Below are 17,834 nucleotides of genomic sequence, written 5' to 3'. Positions count from 1 at the left end.
ACTGGGGAGGCCAAACCTCGAATCCTGGGGTCAGATTTGGGCCCCTCACCATAAGAAGGACATTGAAATACTAGAGAGAGTGCCGAGGAGGTGACAAAGCTTGTGAGGGGCCTGGAGCACAAGTGTGATGGGAGCGGCTGATGGACCTGGGGGGTTCAGCTGGAGAACAGGAGCTGAGGGGAGACCTTCTGATCTCTGAACTGCCTGAAAGGAGCTTGGAGCATGGAGGGCGTTGGTCTCTTCTCCCAGGTAACAAGTGACAGAAGGAGAGTAAATGGCCTCAGGTTGCACCAGGAAGGTTCAGATTGGATATTAGGAAAAATTCTTCCCAGAAAGGGCTGTGGGGCATTGGAACAGGCTGCCCAGGGCAGTGGTGGAGTCACCATCCCTGGAGGGTTTAAAAGATGCGGAGATGAGGTTCTTAGGGACTGGTCCAGATCCCTCTGTAGAGCCTGAGCAAGAGGCCAGTGCAGCAGTTGACAACGTTATCCACATACCTTGGCTATGCCCGCAGCGCTCAGAGGTGTCCTGCGCGGGGAGGCTGCCGTGCCACGTTGTCCTGTGAGCCGCCTTCGCTCCTGGCAGAGAGGAACGTGTCCTTGGAGCCCAAGCGGCACCTCCAGAGCCTGAGCTGAACCAGAGCGCTGGGGAGGAGAGCTGGTACGGCCACGGCCGGGCTGCAGAACTCTGCACCTGGGGAGAAGGAGCAAGCACAGACCAGGAGCTCTGAGGCTCTACACAACTGGTGTCTTTGAATGTCACACGGAAGACACAATTAGGAGGGAAAGACAAACCCCAGCAGGCGGTGGTGGGGTGGAGGAGCTGTGCTGTAAAGAAGGACGCACACAAGGAAAGCCAAGAGGATGCAGCGCTCCTACGAGTTTCTCCTCGTTGTCCCCCGATCACCCCATTCCTGCAGCATTCCTGGTCTCCCCAAAACACCCAGCGGTGCTTCATGTCCTGAGCCCCTCAGGGAGCAGTTGGGACTGAGGGTGGGAACTGGGAAAGATTTTAATGCTTTACTCAGCTTCTTACCATTTTACTTGACAGTAAATTCTATTAATTTTCCATCAATCGAGTCTGTTTTGCCCGTGACAGTAATTGATAAGCGATCTCCCTCTCTTCACCTCAGCTCATGAGCTTCTTGATCCTTTCTTTCCCTCTCTGTCCTGTTGAGGAAAGGGATTGAGCACCTGGCCCCAAGGTCCACCCTCTGCAACCAGAAATGGCAAAAGCGCACGTTAACACCGGGCTACACACTAAAGGAAATATATTTCAGGTGATATCCGATGTGCAAATAGAGTAATGAATACAGCAAGATACCAGGGCAAGATTCCACGTGACGGACCCCCCGGCCTCCTTCAACCCTCGCAGTAAATCGAAAACCACATTGAGGAGCGATTATAAAGCGCCAGCTAAAACCGCATCATTTAACGTGAGCTTCCTCAGGCTGCTCTGAAAGCCACTGAGGAATATTTGAACAAAATAAAGCAAATCGCCCGTGTCTTACCCTGCGACTGGATAATTTACCTGAACCCTACAGCTCAAAACAACTGAGAAAGCAAGAAAAAGCCATTATCTCATGCTTCTCCCTTTACAGCTCAGGGCTTTTTCTCCCCACTTTTTGCAGTTGCTGAACGTTCCTGTGGGTCCTGCTGGGTCTATTGCGGCCTGTTTAAGGTGTTCAGCGATTTTTATACAGCCCAACGCAGGCCAGGGGTCACTTTCCAGGGTGAATCTGTCATTTTACACATCGTTCTACTTTTTTCCACCAGCTTGTGAGATCTTTAAAAAAAAATGCCAAAAGAAGTGCGGTTACTAAGTATAAATCATCATATTTCATGCCTCTTAGGATGGGATGATGAACATATTCTGTCGATTAGTGAGGCCACGAGAACTCGAACGCTCATCCAGTGCAGTCCCCCCATGGAGCAGGAACACCCAGATGAGGTTACACAGGAAGGTGTCCAGGCGGGTTGGAATGTCTGCACAGAAGGAGACTCCACAACCTCCCTGGGCAGCCTGGGCCAGACTCTGCCACCCTCACCAGGAACAAGTTTCTTCTCATATTTAAGTGGAACCTTTTGTGTTCCAGTTTTCACCCTTTTCTACATTTAGCAGCAATTCAGCAGCTTCCCCCGCTCTGCTCACCATGGATTTAGGCCACATGAAATACAAAGCCATCAAACGGAAGCGTGTAAAGATGAGGAATCGTATTTTATTGACATACTATGAGGCAAAACAAAATTGACACCATACAAAATAACTTTATAAAATATCATTCACATCATTCTTTTTTTTTTTATTTTGTCAGGAATTACAGGATTCTGAGCCTGTTGCAAGTCTTAATGTTTTGAGGTGAAAAACACTACGCTAAATCTTTAGTATTAGTTGTATATATATATACAGTAAGAAACCAAAACAGAAACTGTTAGGTTTTTTTTTCATGAGTTTATTGCAAAAGTAGTGCAAACTATTTTAACCTTGCAAGCTGTAAAACAAACTTGGAAAAGGACCCACCTAAGCTTAAAACAAAACAAACATGACAATAAATGCTCAGTTTCACAGCCTTTGAAGCTTCCTTCAACAGTTCTCATCTAAGAAACTCCCCAAATCCGCGTATTAGTAGATTTGTATGGCGATTAAGAAGCAAACGACGCGAACGGGACCGCACGGGGAACAGCTCCTGCCCGAACCGGCACCGCGTCCCCGTCGCCCGCCAACACGGAGCAATGGGGTACATTGGTGCGCTTGGTTTCCCTCTCTTAATAAGCTCAGGATGGAGAAAAAGAGTCGAGAAAGCGGCACGAGCGCCAACTTGATATTCAGGACGAGGAACACGCGGCGGCCGTTTCGCGACGTCTACGTGACGCGTTATTCCTGCTGGCAAAGCCCGTCCCGCACGGCCGCGTGAAACGAGGACGCCGCGTTCTACAAGACGGACCGAAAACCCATCGGGATTGACGGAACATTCACCGGGATCGACGGAAAACGACTAACAAGGGTCCCCCAAAGCAAAAACAGGTAGCTAGTAACCTATAAAAATAATAACAAAGCAAACAAATGCTACATGGAAAATGTTAAAGGAACAAAATGCAGCATATTCAGGCTCTTTTTATTTTCTCTTGAGGTACCTATATAAATATTACCTTCTGCCCAAAGTACTATTTGTTCTGTTATAAAACTAAAGTCCTTATCACGAGCCAATCGCAGGGCGGCCGTTACTATTGAGAAAGTGCAACCATGCTGATAATTTCTCTGCAGCATATCAAAGGATGATCAGGCTTTAGAAAATAGAGCTTAAGTAAGTCCAGACCTGATGGAGCGGGTTTAGAAAAACATTGACCAGAGGCGTTTTCCTTTCGTTCGAGTCTCTCTGCAGCCTTAGGAATTCCTGCCGCGACAGAATGTCGGCGCTTATACGACTCCATATATATTTTCCTTTAGTATTTCAACTAAATACAATTTGACAGAAAACAAGATTTCCCCTTCTGCATTAGGTACTGGTAAAAAGTCTTTATTTCTTGTTGAAATGTCAAAAAAAATCAGAGCATTTCACAACTGAAAGTTTGTAAGTAAAAAAGGTTCACGTAGTAGAAAAACTTACACAGAGTTGTAAACTGTTACATACAAAACAGTGGAAAAGTCCGTGATGTTTTATTCCCTTACCCTTACACGTGTATCCCTTCATTTCATATATATATATATATATACATATATATATATATACACATATATACATATATATATATATACGCACACACAAATATTGGGTATTATATGTGTGCATATATAGATACACAGATGTATTTATTAAGGGTCGGGATGATATATTTATCGGGTATTTCTCTTTGCCTAGTTCTGCTGTAATACTGTACATTTTACGTCTCGATACACCGAAAAATACTTAAGATTTGCTAAATTTCTTTCTTTTTATCACTTTGCGCTTAAAATTCATTTGCTGGTTTTAATTACCACACGACTTTTGATTGTTACGCACTGGGAGAAACAAAACAAAACACAAAGGCACAAAGAATCCAACTCAAATCCAATATCGTTGTCTCTGCGGAATAAAGCCAGAGGTTTTGGTTCGCGGACGCCGGTCGTTCCACGCGGTTTGGTCGCTTTTGCCAATGTCAATATGAGGAAATAGCACCCAACTGGTTAAATGAGGTAGATCCAAATGGGAAAGGAACAGAAAAGCAAGCGAGCTGGGTCCGCGACACTCGATTCGCCTCTATTTCCAATGTTCTTAAGGATTTTACGTCAGTCGGAAGAAGTGGAGAACAATGGCACTATCTGAACTCAAAAGCGGGTTTTGGGGTGGAAATTCTAAGTGTTAAATCGCAATCCTCCTTCAGGCAGATGTTTCTTAGTGAGGGGGAGGAGAATATGTTCAACCAAATAATAATAATGATAATAATGATAAAGAGAAGCTGAGATTTGAGCAAGAGCCAGCGCCTCGAGCCATCAGTCGCTACGCAGAGACCGACGCGTTTCCCTTCATTTCTCAGGTGAGAAAATCTCCTTCTTAACTAGTTCAGCGTTACAGCAACACCCTCCTCTTCTTAAACCAGGATTTTTCGCATCCTCCGAGCAAAATGGGCCAAACTCCTGGTTTTAAGGCTCAATTTAAGGGCCACGTATTCGCGCGAAGCCACAAAGCGGCGCTTAAACCCCGCGGGGAAAATCTCACCACGTGTGGGAAACTCCACTCAAGCGCGTTTCTGCGTCTGCTTTTTATATCGCGACGTTTTAATAGAGCTCAACACGCACACGGACGCGTTTAGTACCACTCGAGGCCCTTCACTTATTTAATCAATACATTCTGCTTTCCGTCACGTTAACCACTTTGCTGCACAGAAATGAGCCCCTTGGATTTATGAACTGCCCGAAATTGGGAGGGGTTTGTGACAAACTAATGAAGTACTGGGGAAACCTGGGAAATTGTGCTTATTATTCCCAATAAACGCCACCTTTAGATCTTTTATAAATAGTCTATAAACTGTCCCACTTTCACTAATGTGTGTGTATATACACATATATGGATACACATACACACATTATATATATATGTAGACAGAGAGATCTATCTAATCTAGATATCTATCTAGATAGATTGAGAGAGATCTATCTAATCTAGATATCTATCTAGATAGATTGATTGAGAGATATCTATCTAGATAGATTGATTGAGAGAGCTCTATCTATCTAGATATCTATCTAATCTAGATATCTATCTAGATAGATTGAGAGAGATCTATCTATCTAGATATCTAGATAGATAGACCTCTCTATCTATCTGTCTATCTATCTATCTATCTAGATAGACAGATAGATAGATATAGAAAGAGAGATATATATATATCTACGAAGATTTACCAACAAATCACAGAAAATAAGTGGTACCGCTCCTCAGGAGAACACATGACTTTGCCAAATATACGTCCTCATTGCTCCCAATCTAAAATCGGATTTTTCACCATTTATACTTCTGAAATTACGCCTTTTTAAACTATTTCTTATCACTTTTTTAGCTCTTTTCCCCCTAAACAAATCCCTTCCTTTCCCAAATGGCTTACTGGTGATTATTAAATAAACCTCCTTAAAGAAAAGCACGTAATATCTAATTCTTTCCCCTCTCCAATTATTTCTACTGCCCCAAACCAGGATTACCAAGTTTGTAAATAAGATGAGTGATTTATGGGCTCCAAAACATATCAGGACCAACAAAATCAAGGTTTATATAAATAGATATAATTAACAGAATTAACTGGGGTGAAATCTAGGAAGAAATGTCTTTGGATGCTGCGTTGAGACGCGATGGGTTTGATCCTACGCACAGGGCACGAGTCGATCGCTGAGATTGCGGGGCAAATACATGGTGAGCAAAAAGGTGCCATTTTCCATATGGCGGCGTGAGTGAAGCTTCACAGATTTAAAGAAAAGCTGATAAATACAGAACAGAGTCCGTATTAAATGTAGGTTTGTTTTTCTGGCAGGAAATCCAACCTAACAAAGCAAATACAAACTCCCAGTCTTGCTCACTGATCTTTCTGCAATTCCTGCTTGCCAAGCACACTCAAAAAACCCCATAAAATGGCCAAAAAGGTTTAAATTCGTATTTTGGGGCTAATTCCTCAGCTGGTTGCAGTGTAGCATCTGTAAATCCCTGCTGATTAGATTGCAGTTATTCCAGCAGTTGTGCTTAAAGAAGAGGGGAAAACATCAAAACTAAAGCAGACAGCAGCACATCCAAAATGTGGCAGGGATAATAATAACCATAATAATACCAATAATAAATCTGTGCGCTCTTAAAGCCACGTCAAAATGAATACGCCCTCTCATAAAGATTTGTAACGCAACTATTGGACTTTTTGAAACAACACAGGTAGGTCGGTTGAAGAGCAGCCACGGGTTGTTTTAAGATGCTTCTGCCATGGTTGAAAACCAAGAGTATCATTATTAAACACCTTAACAAGCCCTTAATTAGCAGTTTTGTAGGAAAATGTTTCACCTGGCCTTATTATCTCAGCTCCATCTCATCCTGCCCACAGCCATAGTGTCTACTCAATGAGAATTGGCTTCCACAAAGCCACAACTGCCCCCAATAAACCTCGTTAGTGTCTATACCCAAAGATGAAGATAACGAACTATAGTATATAATCCCAAACTTAAGCCCAGTTACTTTTAAATTAAGAAAACACTGAAAGGAAGCCACACGCCAGCACGTTGGGCTTCAATGGGGCATTTCTGTCAGCAGAGTGGTTAATTAGAACATGAGGAAGCTCGTTTGGCTTTGTTGTAAACGAAACGTGATGGATTAACACTGTTTTCTACAGTTTCATTGCAGGTTATTTAAAGCACCTTTAGTCTGCGTGCACTGATTGAAGTTATGGCCAATGATTGGACATAACTGACATTAAATAGGAACACGCTCAATGTTCAGGGTTGTTTTTGGTGTTTGGATTTGCAAGTGTAGTCGATTTATCTAAAAAAAAAAGATGTTTAAAACCAAATATTCTGATAGATCATTTTTGCCTCGGGTTCCAAATCCATTTCGAGCAGCTTCGTGTCATTTCTCAGTCCAAAGCGCGACATTTTTCGGCCAACGGCTACACTGCAAACTCATTTCTCATGGGGAAACAACAGCACGGAGGGGAACGAGGTCCAGAGGGGGTCACGCAAACGCCAACGTGCCCAATGTGCCCAACATGCCATTTGCCGCGTCTTCTCCGAATATTTTGCGTCGACACGAGCCACAATGGGAAGACAAAAGGAGCGAGGAGCGGCCGCCCCAGATCATGGCACCACTAGAAATAATATGGTAAATATACAGTTTATTCGGCGCATTTTGGCTCACTTGGAGGATTAATATCTCTGCGGAGGAACGCGGGAGGTAGCCTTGAACTGCACCTGCAAGACTATCACAAAATCACCTTTTGTAGTGATTTGGCCAAGCCGTTACATTCATATTAACACTTCAGGCAAAAAAAAAGAACACTAAGAAAGCAATTTAAATACATTAAATGAGATAAAACAGATGAAGCGCCACGCCAAGCACATACATGCACAGAACGCCACGTATCCCTCTGATTTAAACCATCTCGGAGGAATAAATCCAGCCGTTAACCCTCAGAAACGGAAGGTAATACCTGGTGTTTCGCATCCCAACGGGGCTGGAATTTGGGTCCCTCCTGTTTTGGAGGGTTCTAGAATTAAAAAGAAGGCATTTTTTGATGGGCAGGAGATCGATGGCTTTTCATGGGCTGAGTCCAGAGCCCTAAAACATCCGCCGCGCTCAACAAGAGCAAGACCTTGGAACCTGGATCCCAAATTCATTATCCCACTAGTTCTTCATACAACACAAGAATAAAACGCTGGAAGGGTTGAGGAAAACGCGACAGCTGCAGTTGATAGTCCAGATATTACATTAACTCTATTATTTATGGATTATATCAAAAATTGGCATCTGAATGTTGCACATTGGCAGCTGAAAAACTGTGTTTTTATGGCGTGGGAATAATACGCACGGAGAAGGAAGAAATATCTTATAAATGCAGATGAACCCTAAATATTTCCGTTGTAATAAAGCAACTGTGCCCTTGGATTTGTAGCATAACACAAAGAATAACGTTTAACCCCCAAATCTCGTATCTCGATACTGTAAAATACGGCAGTATTGGGAAAAATACAACGCCAAGGAATGGTATCCACAGCACTTCAGTATTCGCTATACGTAGCACTATTTACAGTATTCTCAAACACCTACAGCAGATGCAAAATAAAAGTCTTACAGTAAAAAGGGAGTTTAAACAAACAATAAATCAGTGCAATTACCTTCTATTTGAAGTTTTCCTTAGGAAAGACTGCACGTGTGCATCGAGAAGCGTGTTAGCAAACGCAATATAAAAGTAAAAAATAACGTACAGTCCTGCATTAGAAACTGAGAAAGCAGGCAGGACAAATAGAGATGCTACTGTAGAAGTGGATTAAAAGGAATTGGAAAATAAATTCTGGTATCGAGCGTGAGAAATACTGAATGAGAACTTCTGTTTTACATTCGTTTCTTTAATGTGTAAAATAGATATTTAAGGAGAAAAGCAAATAGTCCCTTATGGGTTATCTGTGCCAGAGATGCTCCCTGGATTATATGAAGAGACAAGTGCGTCGATCCAAATCTCCAAAGGTACCAGTCCTGCATTTCTAGTAGTTGTAATTTGGAATAAGCGCAGCTTGTAGAACCACAATCGCCTACTTAATAGAAAACCTTTGGGCACAACCACGTGAGGTTTTAGATCGAAGCTTCAGAAGCATTAACTTGATTAGAAACTTCTCGGAAAGCAACACAAACCTCAATTTCCATTTAAAATCCTCATGGAAATGTTCTCTCTTGTCTTAATGATAAAAGTGATTGACAACAGCTCAACGCAACTTAAGAACGGACAAAGGCCGCGGGAGTTATTGAGAGAGTCGGTAGTAAAGCTAAACCTTCACAAGCTTTTTGCCTGGGCGAAGATCAGAAATACTGATGACAGATTTCTTGTTTAAGCACAATAGTTGCCTGTACATTTTTCACGCTGGCTCCAGCAGATTGAGCCGCGACACCTTTGTCGCTCACCCCAAACCTGACAGATGTAGAAACAAGACGAACACACCAAAGCTTCTGTCACTCAAGAGCAACTCAAGACGGTTGCAGAAATACTCGAACCCAAAGCAAGTTCTAATAAAGACGAGTGATCTCACTCTGTACATCAGTGCATATATACAAACTATAAGTGTTGAGGTTGCATAGGGCTCTCTCTCCAACGCCAAAAACTCCGATAAGCAGAGACAAATTCACCTAATTCCAGCATTTCACGACAGGATTGACTCAACTCTGCCTCTTGGGCTCTACAAGAGGTGGACTGGACGTGTTATATCAACATTTCCTCCTTAATATCTGTTAATCTCTCCTTTAAAACAATAGAAATACTGTAACATACCAACGGTGGTCAGTTTGACCACCGCGCCTGTGACGGGAATGAGATCTTGTGAGTTTTCAGGTTGCTCAGCACCAGGATCGACTGCACCGATGGTTGAGTTTGAGCGAAGGGACACAACGAAGAGCAAGAGGAATGGAAGGGGTGAGGTTTTTGCGCTGTTGTTTTTGCAACAGGAGTCAGACGACTCCTTCGAACGGGCTGAAAAATGAAATACAAGTTAAAAAAGAACTACCGGAGGGTAACGTGCATTTGGTTATTGCTGACCTGAGCTGCATAGCGACGTAGTGGTTATAACCGCGACTTCGACAGCAGGAATGTGTGTGAGATAAGAGACGTCTTGAGCTTTGAGTTTACCTGAGATATTGCTGTTCTGCAAGGACAAGTGGGAGGTAAAAGGGGGAAAGAGGAAAAAAATAGGGTTTTAGGTGTTTGTGGTGGCTTTTTTTTGGATAGGAGACATTTTAAAATACGTCATTTATATTCAAAATATTGCCAGAAAGATAGCTGCTAGCTGCTTTTCAAAGGATATATTTAGTCAATATATATGTTTTAGAAAATGCTTTAAATTATCCACTAATTCAGTGCTTACGGGGAGTGGAAGGGGAAAGGAAACGGGGAGGAATCAACCCATGAATAATCAGCGCTATTAGAAGTTTAAGAAGGTCTCTAAAAGGTAAAAACATCCCTAGCCTGAAATGCATAAAACCCATCCCAAGTTCTTCATACTCAGGGAAGGAAAACCACTCGAAATTCCTGTTCATTCCAAGGACACCCAGACAATAGCTGCTCTAGATTCAGGGTCTGCCAAATACTCCTTTTGTCCCAAAAAAAGAAGCCGCAACAACTGCTCCAGCCCTAAACATGCCCTAAATAAGAAAGAGTGAAGTCCCAGAGTCTGCTTCAGCACTAAGATTTGAGGTCAAGACACATTCCGCCCCCCTCGCCCCATCCGACCCTCGGAGAAATGGTTCAATCCCGATCTGCGCAGAGAGGGAAGAGGAGGATGGATTTCACATCCAAGAGGTCTCTGCATAACGAAGAGCAAAGAAACTAAACGGTGTCTTAAAACGGTTGATAGTTTGTTTTTTACTATTTGTTAAGAATAATTCATGTAAAAAAATAACTCTTCTAGAAAACTCTGCCGAATTAAAATCTTCACTGAAATCTCGCAAGCGAACGGACAGAGAAATGCGATACACCCACCAGGGAAAGGTCTGTAGGGAACGTTACGGGAGGTAAGTACGAAACACAGTAAGATAGAAAACACAATCTGCAATTTGCTTTCTGTTCTACCAGCATAACTGCAAAAGCTGGATTTACAGAACTACGACCAAGAAGAAAAACCTGACCCAGCAGCACAACCACCGAATTAGAATCATACAAACGCAATTAACGGGCTTTGCGCTGTTATTTCATCTATACACCGACAACCACAGCACTGCTACAAGGTGAAGATCTTGTGTGTATGTACCTAAAACTCTTTACGCAGCAAAGGTTGGGCATTTTTTAGCTTATTCGACAGCAGCTGGTTGTGGTTTATCCGCGAGACGGCGCAGACCTCGGTACTGGTTAAAGCTACTCGCCCATCTCACTGGCTAGAGGTAAATGTAGTTAAAACACCGACCGAGCATCTGCCAAGAGAAAAGATGAAGCGAAACGAATCGGCGGAAGAGAATGGGATTCTAAAAACGGTATTTCCGTTATCCTATGGAAAATAAACACAATCAAGTCAGCATCAACAAGTTTCCTGGGCTTTTTCCATTTGCTTCTAAAGCTGCTCGTGGCATCGTCATTAGTGCAATGGTTTACGCGTGTACTATGTTTTCTTTATGAACCCAGTGTGCAAACTAACAGAAGAGTTTGTCTACTAGTCATCAGGTTTAATTAATGCTTCTCCTAAGAGAACGTCAAAACTCTCACATTTACTATTGACCTTATGCATAATGAAGAGAGTTTCGCCTCCCTCCGTAAGTAAACTTCAGGTTGCTAAGGTTTCTCTTTACTGCATAGATTCTCTGAGTTCTGTCTCAATGACAAACAGTGAACGCTCCTCTCCCAGAGCTCCTGCTCCCCCGATATCCACCATATAAATAAAATACAATTGTTTTGTGCTTGAATGGACGTCGAGTGTTGGTCTCGTGTGCGTCTCCGGACTGCGCAGGTCAAACCTGCTCTGCCGGTCTAGAACAGACACCGGATGGAACTCAGCAATTGCATATTTTTGCGGTTGAATAGTCACGTCCCCACGAGAAGGTTTTGATTTCTAAATCCAAAGCATTCTTGATATGTGAACAGAAGTCTAATGAGCACTCCTTAGTAAATAAAAATAAATAATAGCATCTAGACTACCACATTAATACTGTGAAACATATATAAAATTTACATTAACTCCAACAGTGAAAAAAGGATTGTACTGTATTTATCATCACAGACCCGTATTCTTTAGAGACTTTGGAAAGTAAGTGTCACAGTCCTGTATGACAAATTCTAAAGTTAGCTGTCAGTATGATTTAAAAAACTCTTTACATTGTGTTTTCTCTTAAATGGCACCTTTTCTTTTGCCAATCGAACTGGACCTATTGAAAGCTGAAGGTACAAGTTCATTATTTTTTCGTTTGTTTAAATTCTTTAGTCTATGAAAAACATTTTCAAATGCAGCACAATAAAAAAACATTCAAGAACAAGCTTCAGAAAATACATTTGCCCTTAGATACACAGAGAATAATCTTTATAAGACAGCTGAAAACCAGAATTTTGCCACTCTTTGCTTTGGAAAATAAAGGTTTTGTAAATGCATCTAGAATAATTGAGGCTTTGTAAATAGTCTAAAAACGCTTTGCTTTGTATTAAAAGCTGATCCGCAGCATTTTCGCCCATCAAACTTTAGTATGAATTAGATCTTTCTGACTCATTAAAAGCAATTCGATGAACAGCAAACTGAACGAGGAATTTTGTGGGTTGGGTTGGGTTGGGTTGGTTTTTTCCCTAAGCCCTGAGATCACAGCTCTTGATTGAATTATAAAATATGGGTCTGTTTTATACCGAGCAGCTCAGAGATTTTTGGCAAACCACATTTCCAACAACAGCGGGGTTTGGTACAAGAACGCGGTTTCGAATGGAGCGTGAAATTCTGGACGGAAGGCTTTCTCGCCAACGGGAAAGCGAATCGAATCGGAAGATGCATCACTCAACGTTGGTCTAAGTGCAGCTGGTCTCGTGTGAATCCAACTCTGTGTCGTACGGAGTCGCCGAACATTAAAACATGTCAAGCGAAGTACATAGTGCGCAACGTGTCCTGGTGAACCTGAACTGCTTTAGCAAGTGCTTGGTGGTCTCTGCCATTGCTCTGGCCGGACGTGTGGCTGCCTTCAGCGCTGCAAGAGAACGGAGCGGGGAGAAACACAGAGGGTTGGGGAGGAAGGGAGTAAAACCTTATTGCACCTCTCTCTGCTTGCATAGAATGTTTTCGTATCGTTTGTTGTGAACAGAACAGGGAGAAGTTAATTACCCTGACAATACCACTGAAGCAAGCGCAGAAGCAAACATGAACATCTCCTGCTTTTTTTTCATAATATAATTCAGTGGTGCGACCAAATGTACCCTCAGGCTGCAAACTGAGGGTACCGCTGACCCCACAATTAACAAGCCCATCTCCTTCCTTCTTCCTTTCAAATCCTGCAAGAATTTAAAACCGCACGACTCACCTATCGTGTTCTTTATCCACCAGATGGTACCTGGCTCTGAAGGCGACCAGGTGCGCGTAATAGGCTGGCGCGGGGATGGAAACGGACCGAGTGCAGCGTACGTACGTATGACACAGCTGGTAGGTGAGAATCTGCAGCTCATCCGAAGAGAAACGATTGTCATCCCAGAGGACGTGGTAATGAGAAGGTCTGCTTGTTCCCTGGGGGCAGATCGCACACGTCAGCATTGCAAAAACAGCTTCCATTTCCACTTCTGCTGTTAAAAAGGCAAACAACCTCCCTCCTTGCTCCCCGTGTACCTATTCACAGCATCCCAGAATGTCAGGGGTTGGAAGGGACCTGGAAAGCTCATCCAGTGCAATCCCCCCATGGAGCAGGAACACCCAGATGAGGTGACACAGGAAGGTGTCCAGGCGGGTTGGAATGTCTGCACAGAAGGAGACTCCACAACCCCCTGGGCAGCCTGGGCCAGGCTCTGCCACCCTCACCAGGAAGAAGTTGCTTCTCGTATTTAAGTGGAACCTCCTGTGTTCCAGTTTGTACACATTGCCCCTTGTCCTATCACTGGTTGTCACCGAGAAGAGCCTGGCTCCATCCTCCTGACACTCACCCTTTATATATCTGTAACCATGAATGAGGTCATCCCTCAGTCTCCTCTTGTCCAGCTCCAGAGCCCCAGCTCCCTCAGCCTTTCCTCACCCGGGAGATGCTCCACTCCCTTCAGCATCTTTGTTGCCCTGCGCTGGACTCTCTCCAGCAGTTCCCTGTCCTGCTGGAACTGAGGGGCCGCAACTGGACACAATATTCACAATATTCCAGGTGTGGTCTCCCCACGGCAGAGCAGAGGGGCAGGAGAACCTCTCTGACCTACTGACCACCCCCTTCTAACCCACCCCAGGTACCATTGGCTTCCTGGCCACAAGGGCCCAGTGCTGGCTCATGGTCACCCTGCTGTCCCCAGGACCCCCTGGTCCCTTTCCCCTATGCTGCTCTCTAATAGGTCATTCCCCAACTTACACTGGAACCTGGGGTTGTTCTGCCCAGATTCAAGACTCTACACTCGCCCTTGTTATATTTCATTAAATTTTCCCATTGTATTTTTTGATAGAATTGTATTTTCTAGAGTTTAATGGCTTTTACCGAAATTAAATCGCACTTTCATCTTGTGAAACTTGCGTCTGACAAAAAGCCACCATATGAAGTAGTAGCTTGAGACAAAACATCACTAGCTGACAGCAATCTAACTCACGCTCCTGTTGAATATGCTTTTTTTGAGACTATTAAATTTTGATTTTCAATACTGCTGCTGTTTAACAACTTCTGTTTCTGAACAAGAAATATGAAATAAGAATAAGAATAAGAATAAGAATAAGAATAAGAATAAGAAATAAGAATAAGAAATCACAATAAAATGTGAAAATACAGTGGTGCTATCTAAAGGTATTAATTGTTTCCCAGGAACTTGATGCACATTTCAAGAGAATTTAATGCCAGATGCAGCTCTGTAAAATAGTCCAAATACCTCATTACCACTCAAACAGGAGAGCAGCACAATAAACTAAATGAACAGGGTGTGCGTCACTCACTGGCAATTTCGGTATTGAACACGAAAGGCTGTACCTGAATACCAGCGTGACTACACAGGTAAAAGTCGAACTCGGAGGGATGGGTGATTTTTGTGTCCACTGTGGTACCAGCTGGAATGTTGCCGCTTTTTCCAACCTGCGTGAACAGCAAATGCAAATATAATAAGTTATACACAAAGTTTTCCTTTTCAGTTTTCCTTTTTCCCTAATAAACACTTTACTTCAAAGCAGAACTTAAAAATACTCTTTAAAACAATTTAATGACTGTAATCAGAGCATGTTGTCAATACAAAACCCACCATCATGGCAGCATCTAAAGTTATTAAAAGATGCTTTGAGGCCTAAGGAGCTTCAAATGTTTCACATAGAGAAGCTTGAGAGAAGGAAAAAGAACGTGTGAACAGAGGTTTGTGTTGACATAGCTGGTAACTGCAACCAAACCAGTGCTAGAATGTGCCTTAAAATGCATTTGGAACACTCAACAGATCTCCAGTTACAACAAAGAGCGGTCAAGTAATCGTTCCACACCTATATTATAAACCCTACGCTGCTCAGATCCATCTCGACCCTTCAGGATCTTTGGACAGCACAAAAATAAACTGAAAAGAAAAGCAAAAGCTTTGACGAACTTCAAAAAGGACGGACAGTCCATTCTGCAGTTCTAATGAATTAAGGAGTAATTAACAGGGAACTTGCTGCCTGCTCAGTCAGAACGTACCCGTTCGTTTTTATCCGTACAGAAGAGTCTGGTGTGATGCCTTTTCTGCACAACTATGAATGTAATTCCAGGCTGGTAATCCTTTTCCAGTTTAATACACGCTTCTCGGATGGCCAACAATTCATGATGAAGAACCTGAATCATAAACACCAAGACGTGTGTGATAAGCAGAAAATACCCAATTACTCTTATTTATCATGTTCTTTCTTGCATTGGCACTCGGAGTCATGAGATGCAAGGATCAAACCTTAATTTCTTCACTTAATGAGAACAAATTAGATCAGCAGCCTCCTGTGCCAGGCGAGAGCTGGTTCTGTATTCATTCAGCTCCAAGCATGAGGCTTGGACTAATAAGCTTTATGTCAAAATCTTTTTAACTGCCAAATACAAATGAACATTTAATTAGGCTGTTGAATATACAAACAGCCTAATTATTTTTTCAGGCTAGCACAAGGGATAAAATCCAGAATTGCTCAACTGCATGTTCTGTGCTGGTTTTGTGAAGGCATCAATAAAACCAGGGGGAAGTGCAATAAAAACCCAATGATTTGGGTTAATTATAATTTAAAAAATCAGTGAAAAACAGCGATAAGTGAGAAAACAGCATCAAAAGTTCATACAAAGATGAATTCAAGTTGACTAAGTGACCTTTACTCCCTTCCCCTTGGATTTGGAGAAGTCAATTAATTCTGCATCTCTTAATTTACATCTAAAAAGAGTGGAAAGCTGATGGAAATGGCTTTAAAACAGATAGAAAAATTATTCATAAAATATGGTACTTGTAAGCAAACAAAATAAGTACAAGAAAGCATTTGTTGAATTTGATTGGGAATGGATTAAAATTGAGTGTGAAAATAATGCATTTATTAATCCTGGTTAAGAAGTAAATCAGCTTACACTTATTTTTCTTTACTGTCTAAGTTCTCTGGGATACAGTCTGACTAATACACCTTCAATAGGTCACAGATGTTGAATATAAGTTGAGCGGTAAACCTACATCAATTACAATTTTGCAAAGGAAAAGTATTTTGAAAGGGAAAAGTATTTTAAAAAAGCTTATGGAAAATATGAACACACTTTGCCTGCTTTGCATTGGTAGAATCCAAGAAACTTGTCAAGGGTCTATTTCTTAACTCCAACTAACTACAACTACGTTACTACCCAGAAAACGACATCATTAAAACCTGAAAGAGAAACATCTGACCTGTTGGAACTGCCCCTCGGAGACGCCGTCTCTGTAGAAGATGATGCGAGTTGGTTTAAATCTCGTGGACTTGTAGAACTGAATGAGCAGCTCCCTGACCATGGCGGCCAAATCCTGGATGATCTCTTGGCGGTGCTGCTGGACGCGCACGGTGGCGCAGTAGCGATTCGGATGAGCGTCCATGCTCCCTACAACCTGTTAAAATAGGTTTAGTATCCGAGTGTCCTGGTTTTGTCAAAAACAAGACCGGTTCTCTTTTAGTGACTTTTCTTTCAGGTCAGTTCTAATAGGTGGCTTTGCTGAGTTTTAGCCTGCATATTTTTCCTCGGATGCTGCACTCGGTGCTGATAAGAGACCAACGGAATGCTGAAGAAGCTCGTGTTTAGATTTATTACTATGGTAGCTAAGAAAGACTGGTAAGTTTCCCCACGTTCCGTTGTGAGAGGTGCGTGTTTGAGGAGGGGTGGATGGACCAGGTGACTAGAACTGACCGACGCAAGTATTCCACCCCATAATCGTCATACCCCCTATATAAGAGGGTGATCACGAGGGTCACGCTCTCTTCGACCATGGCCGGCATCTGGAGAGGACCCTGTCTGTCTGTCTGTCTGTGATCTACAGGGCTCAGGCCCTGCATCCTGCACCCAGGTTCCTGTTTGCTGTGCAGTCCTGCCCATGACTCCCGGGCGCCTGCGCTGCAGCTGCTGGAGCCGCCGGCTCCGCACACCCAGCTCTGCTGCTGAGTGACGCCAACTGCACATCCAGCATTCCAGATTGGTTTGGTATATTTTGTGTGTGTATATATATATATATATATATATATGTATGCTCTATTTATTAGTAGCTTTAGTAAATCCTTTAAAACTCTCCAACTTGAAGTCTCTCTTCCTTTCCCCTTATCTTTCTTATCATGTTTCCGATCTAAAGGAAGGGTGGCGGGAGGTAAAGGGGATAACAGGGAGCATCTGCCACGGTTTATTGCCACCTTGCCTTAAACTGTGAAAATGAGCAAACTTAAAAGCACTTTATTAAAGTTATTTCAGGAAGATCACTGCAGGATCTTTCTAACAGCATCTACAGGGTTGACTGAGCAAAGATGTGGTCAAAATCAAAATGTGATTGCAAAGAGCTTGGAGT

The 17,834-nt window shown here is 42.8% G+C and overlaps 1 protein-coding gene across 2 annotated transcripts in view; it reads right to left on the bottom strand.

The window, feature by feature from the left end:
* Nucleotides 1-11,222: 11,222 nt before the first annotated feature.
* Nucleotides 11,223-17,834, bottom strand: part of AGO2 (argonaute RISC catalytic component 2) — a 50,267-nt gene continuing 43,655 nt past the window's right edge. For both annotated transcript variants that reach the window (XM_080338594.1, XM_080338595.1), the window contains exons 15-19: nt 16,698-16,892; nt 15,494-15,628; nt 14,810-14,911; nt 13,190-13,389; nt 11,223-12,859 (exon numbers count right to left, since the gene is read on the bottom strand). In XM_080338594.1, coding sequence (XP_080194720.1) covers nt 12,751-12,859; nt 13,190-13,389; nt 14,810-14,911; nt 15,494-15,628; nt 16,698-16,892 — 741 coding nt within the window. In that variant the 3' untranslated portion in view covers nt 11,223-12,750. The remainder of the gene's footprint in view (nt 12,860-13,189; nt 13,390-14,809; nt 14,912-15,493; nt 15,629-16,697; nt 16,893-17,834) is intronic.

This window comes from Nesoenas mayeri (assembly GCF_963082525.1).
Source record: "Nesoenas mayeri genome assembly, chromosome: 2".
Taxonomy (NCBI): domain Eukaryota; kingdom Metazoa; phylum Chordata; class Aves; order Columbiformes; family Columbidae; genus Nesoenas; species Nesoenas mayeri.
Note: the sequence above shows the minus strand (reverse complement) of the source record. Positions and strands in the feature narration are given on the sequence as shown.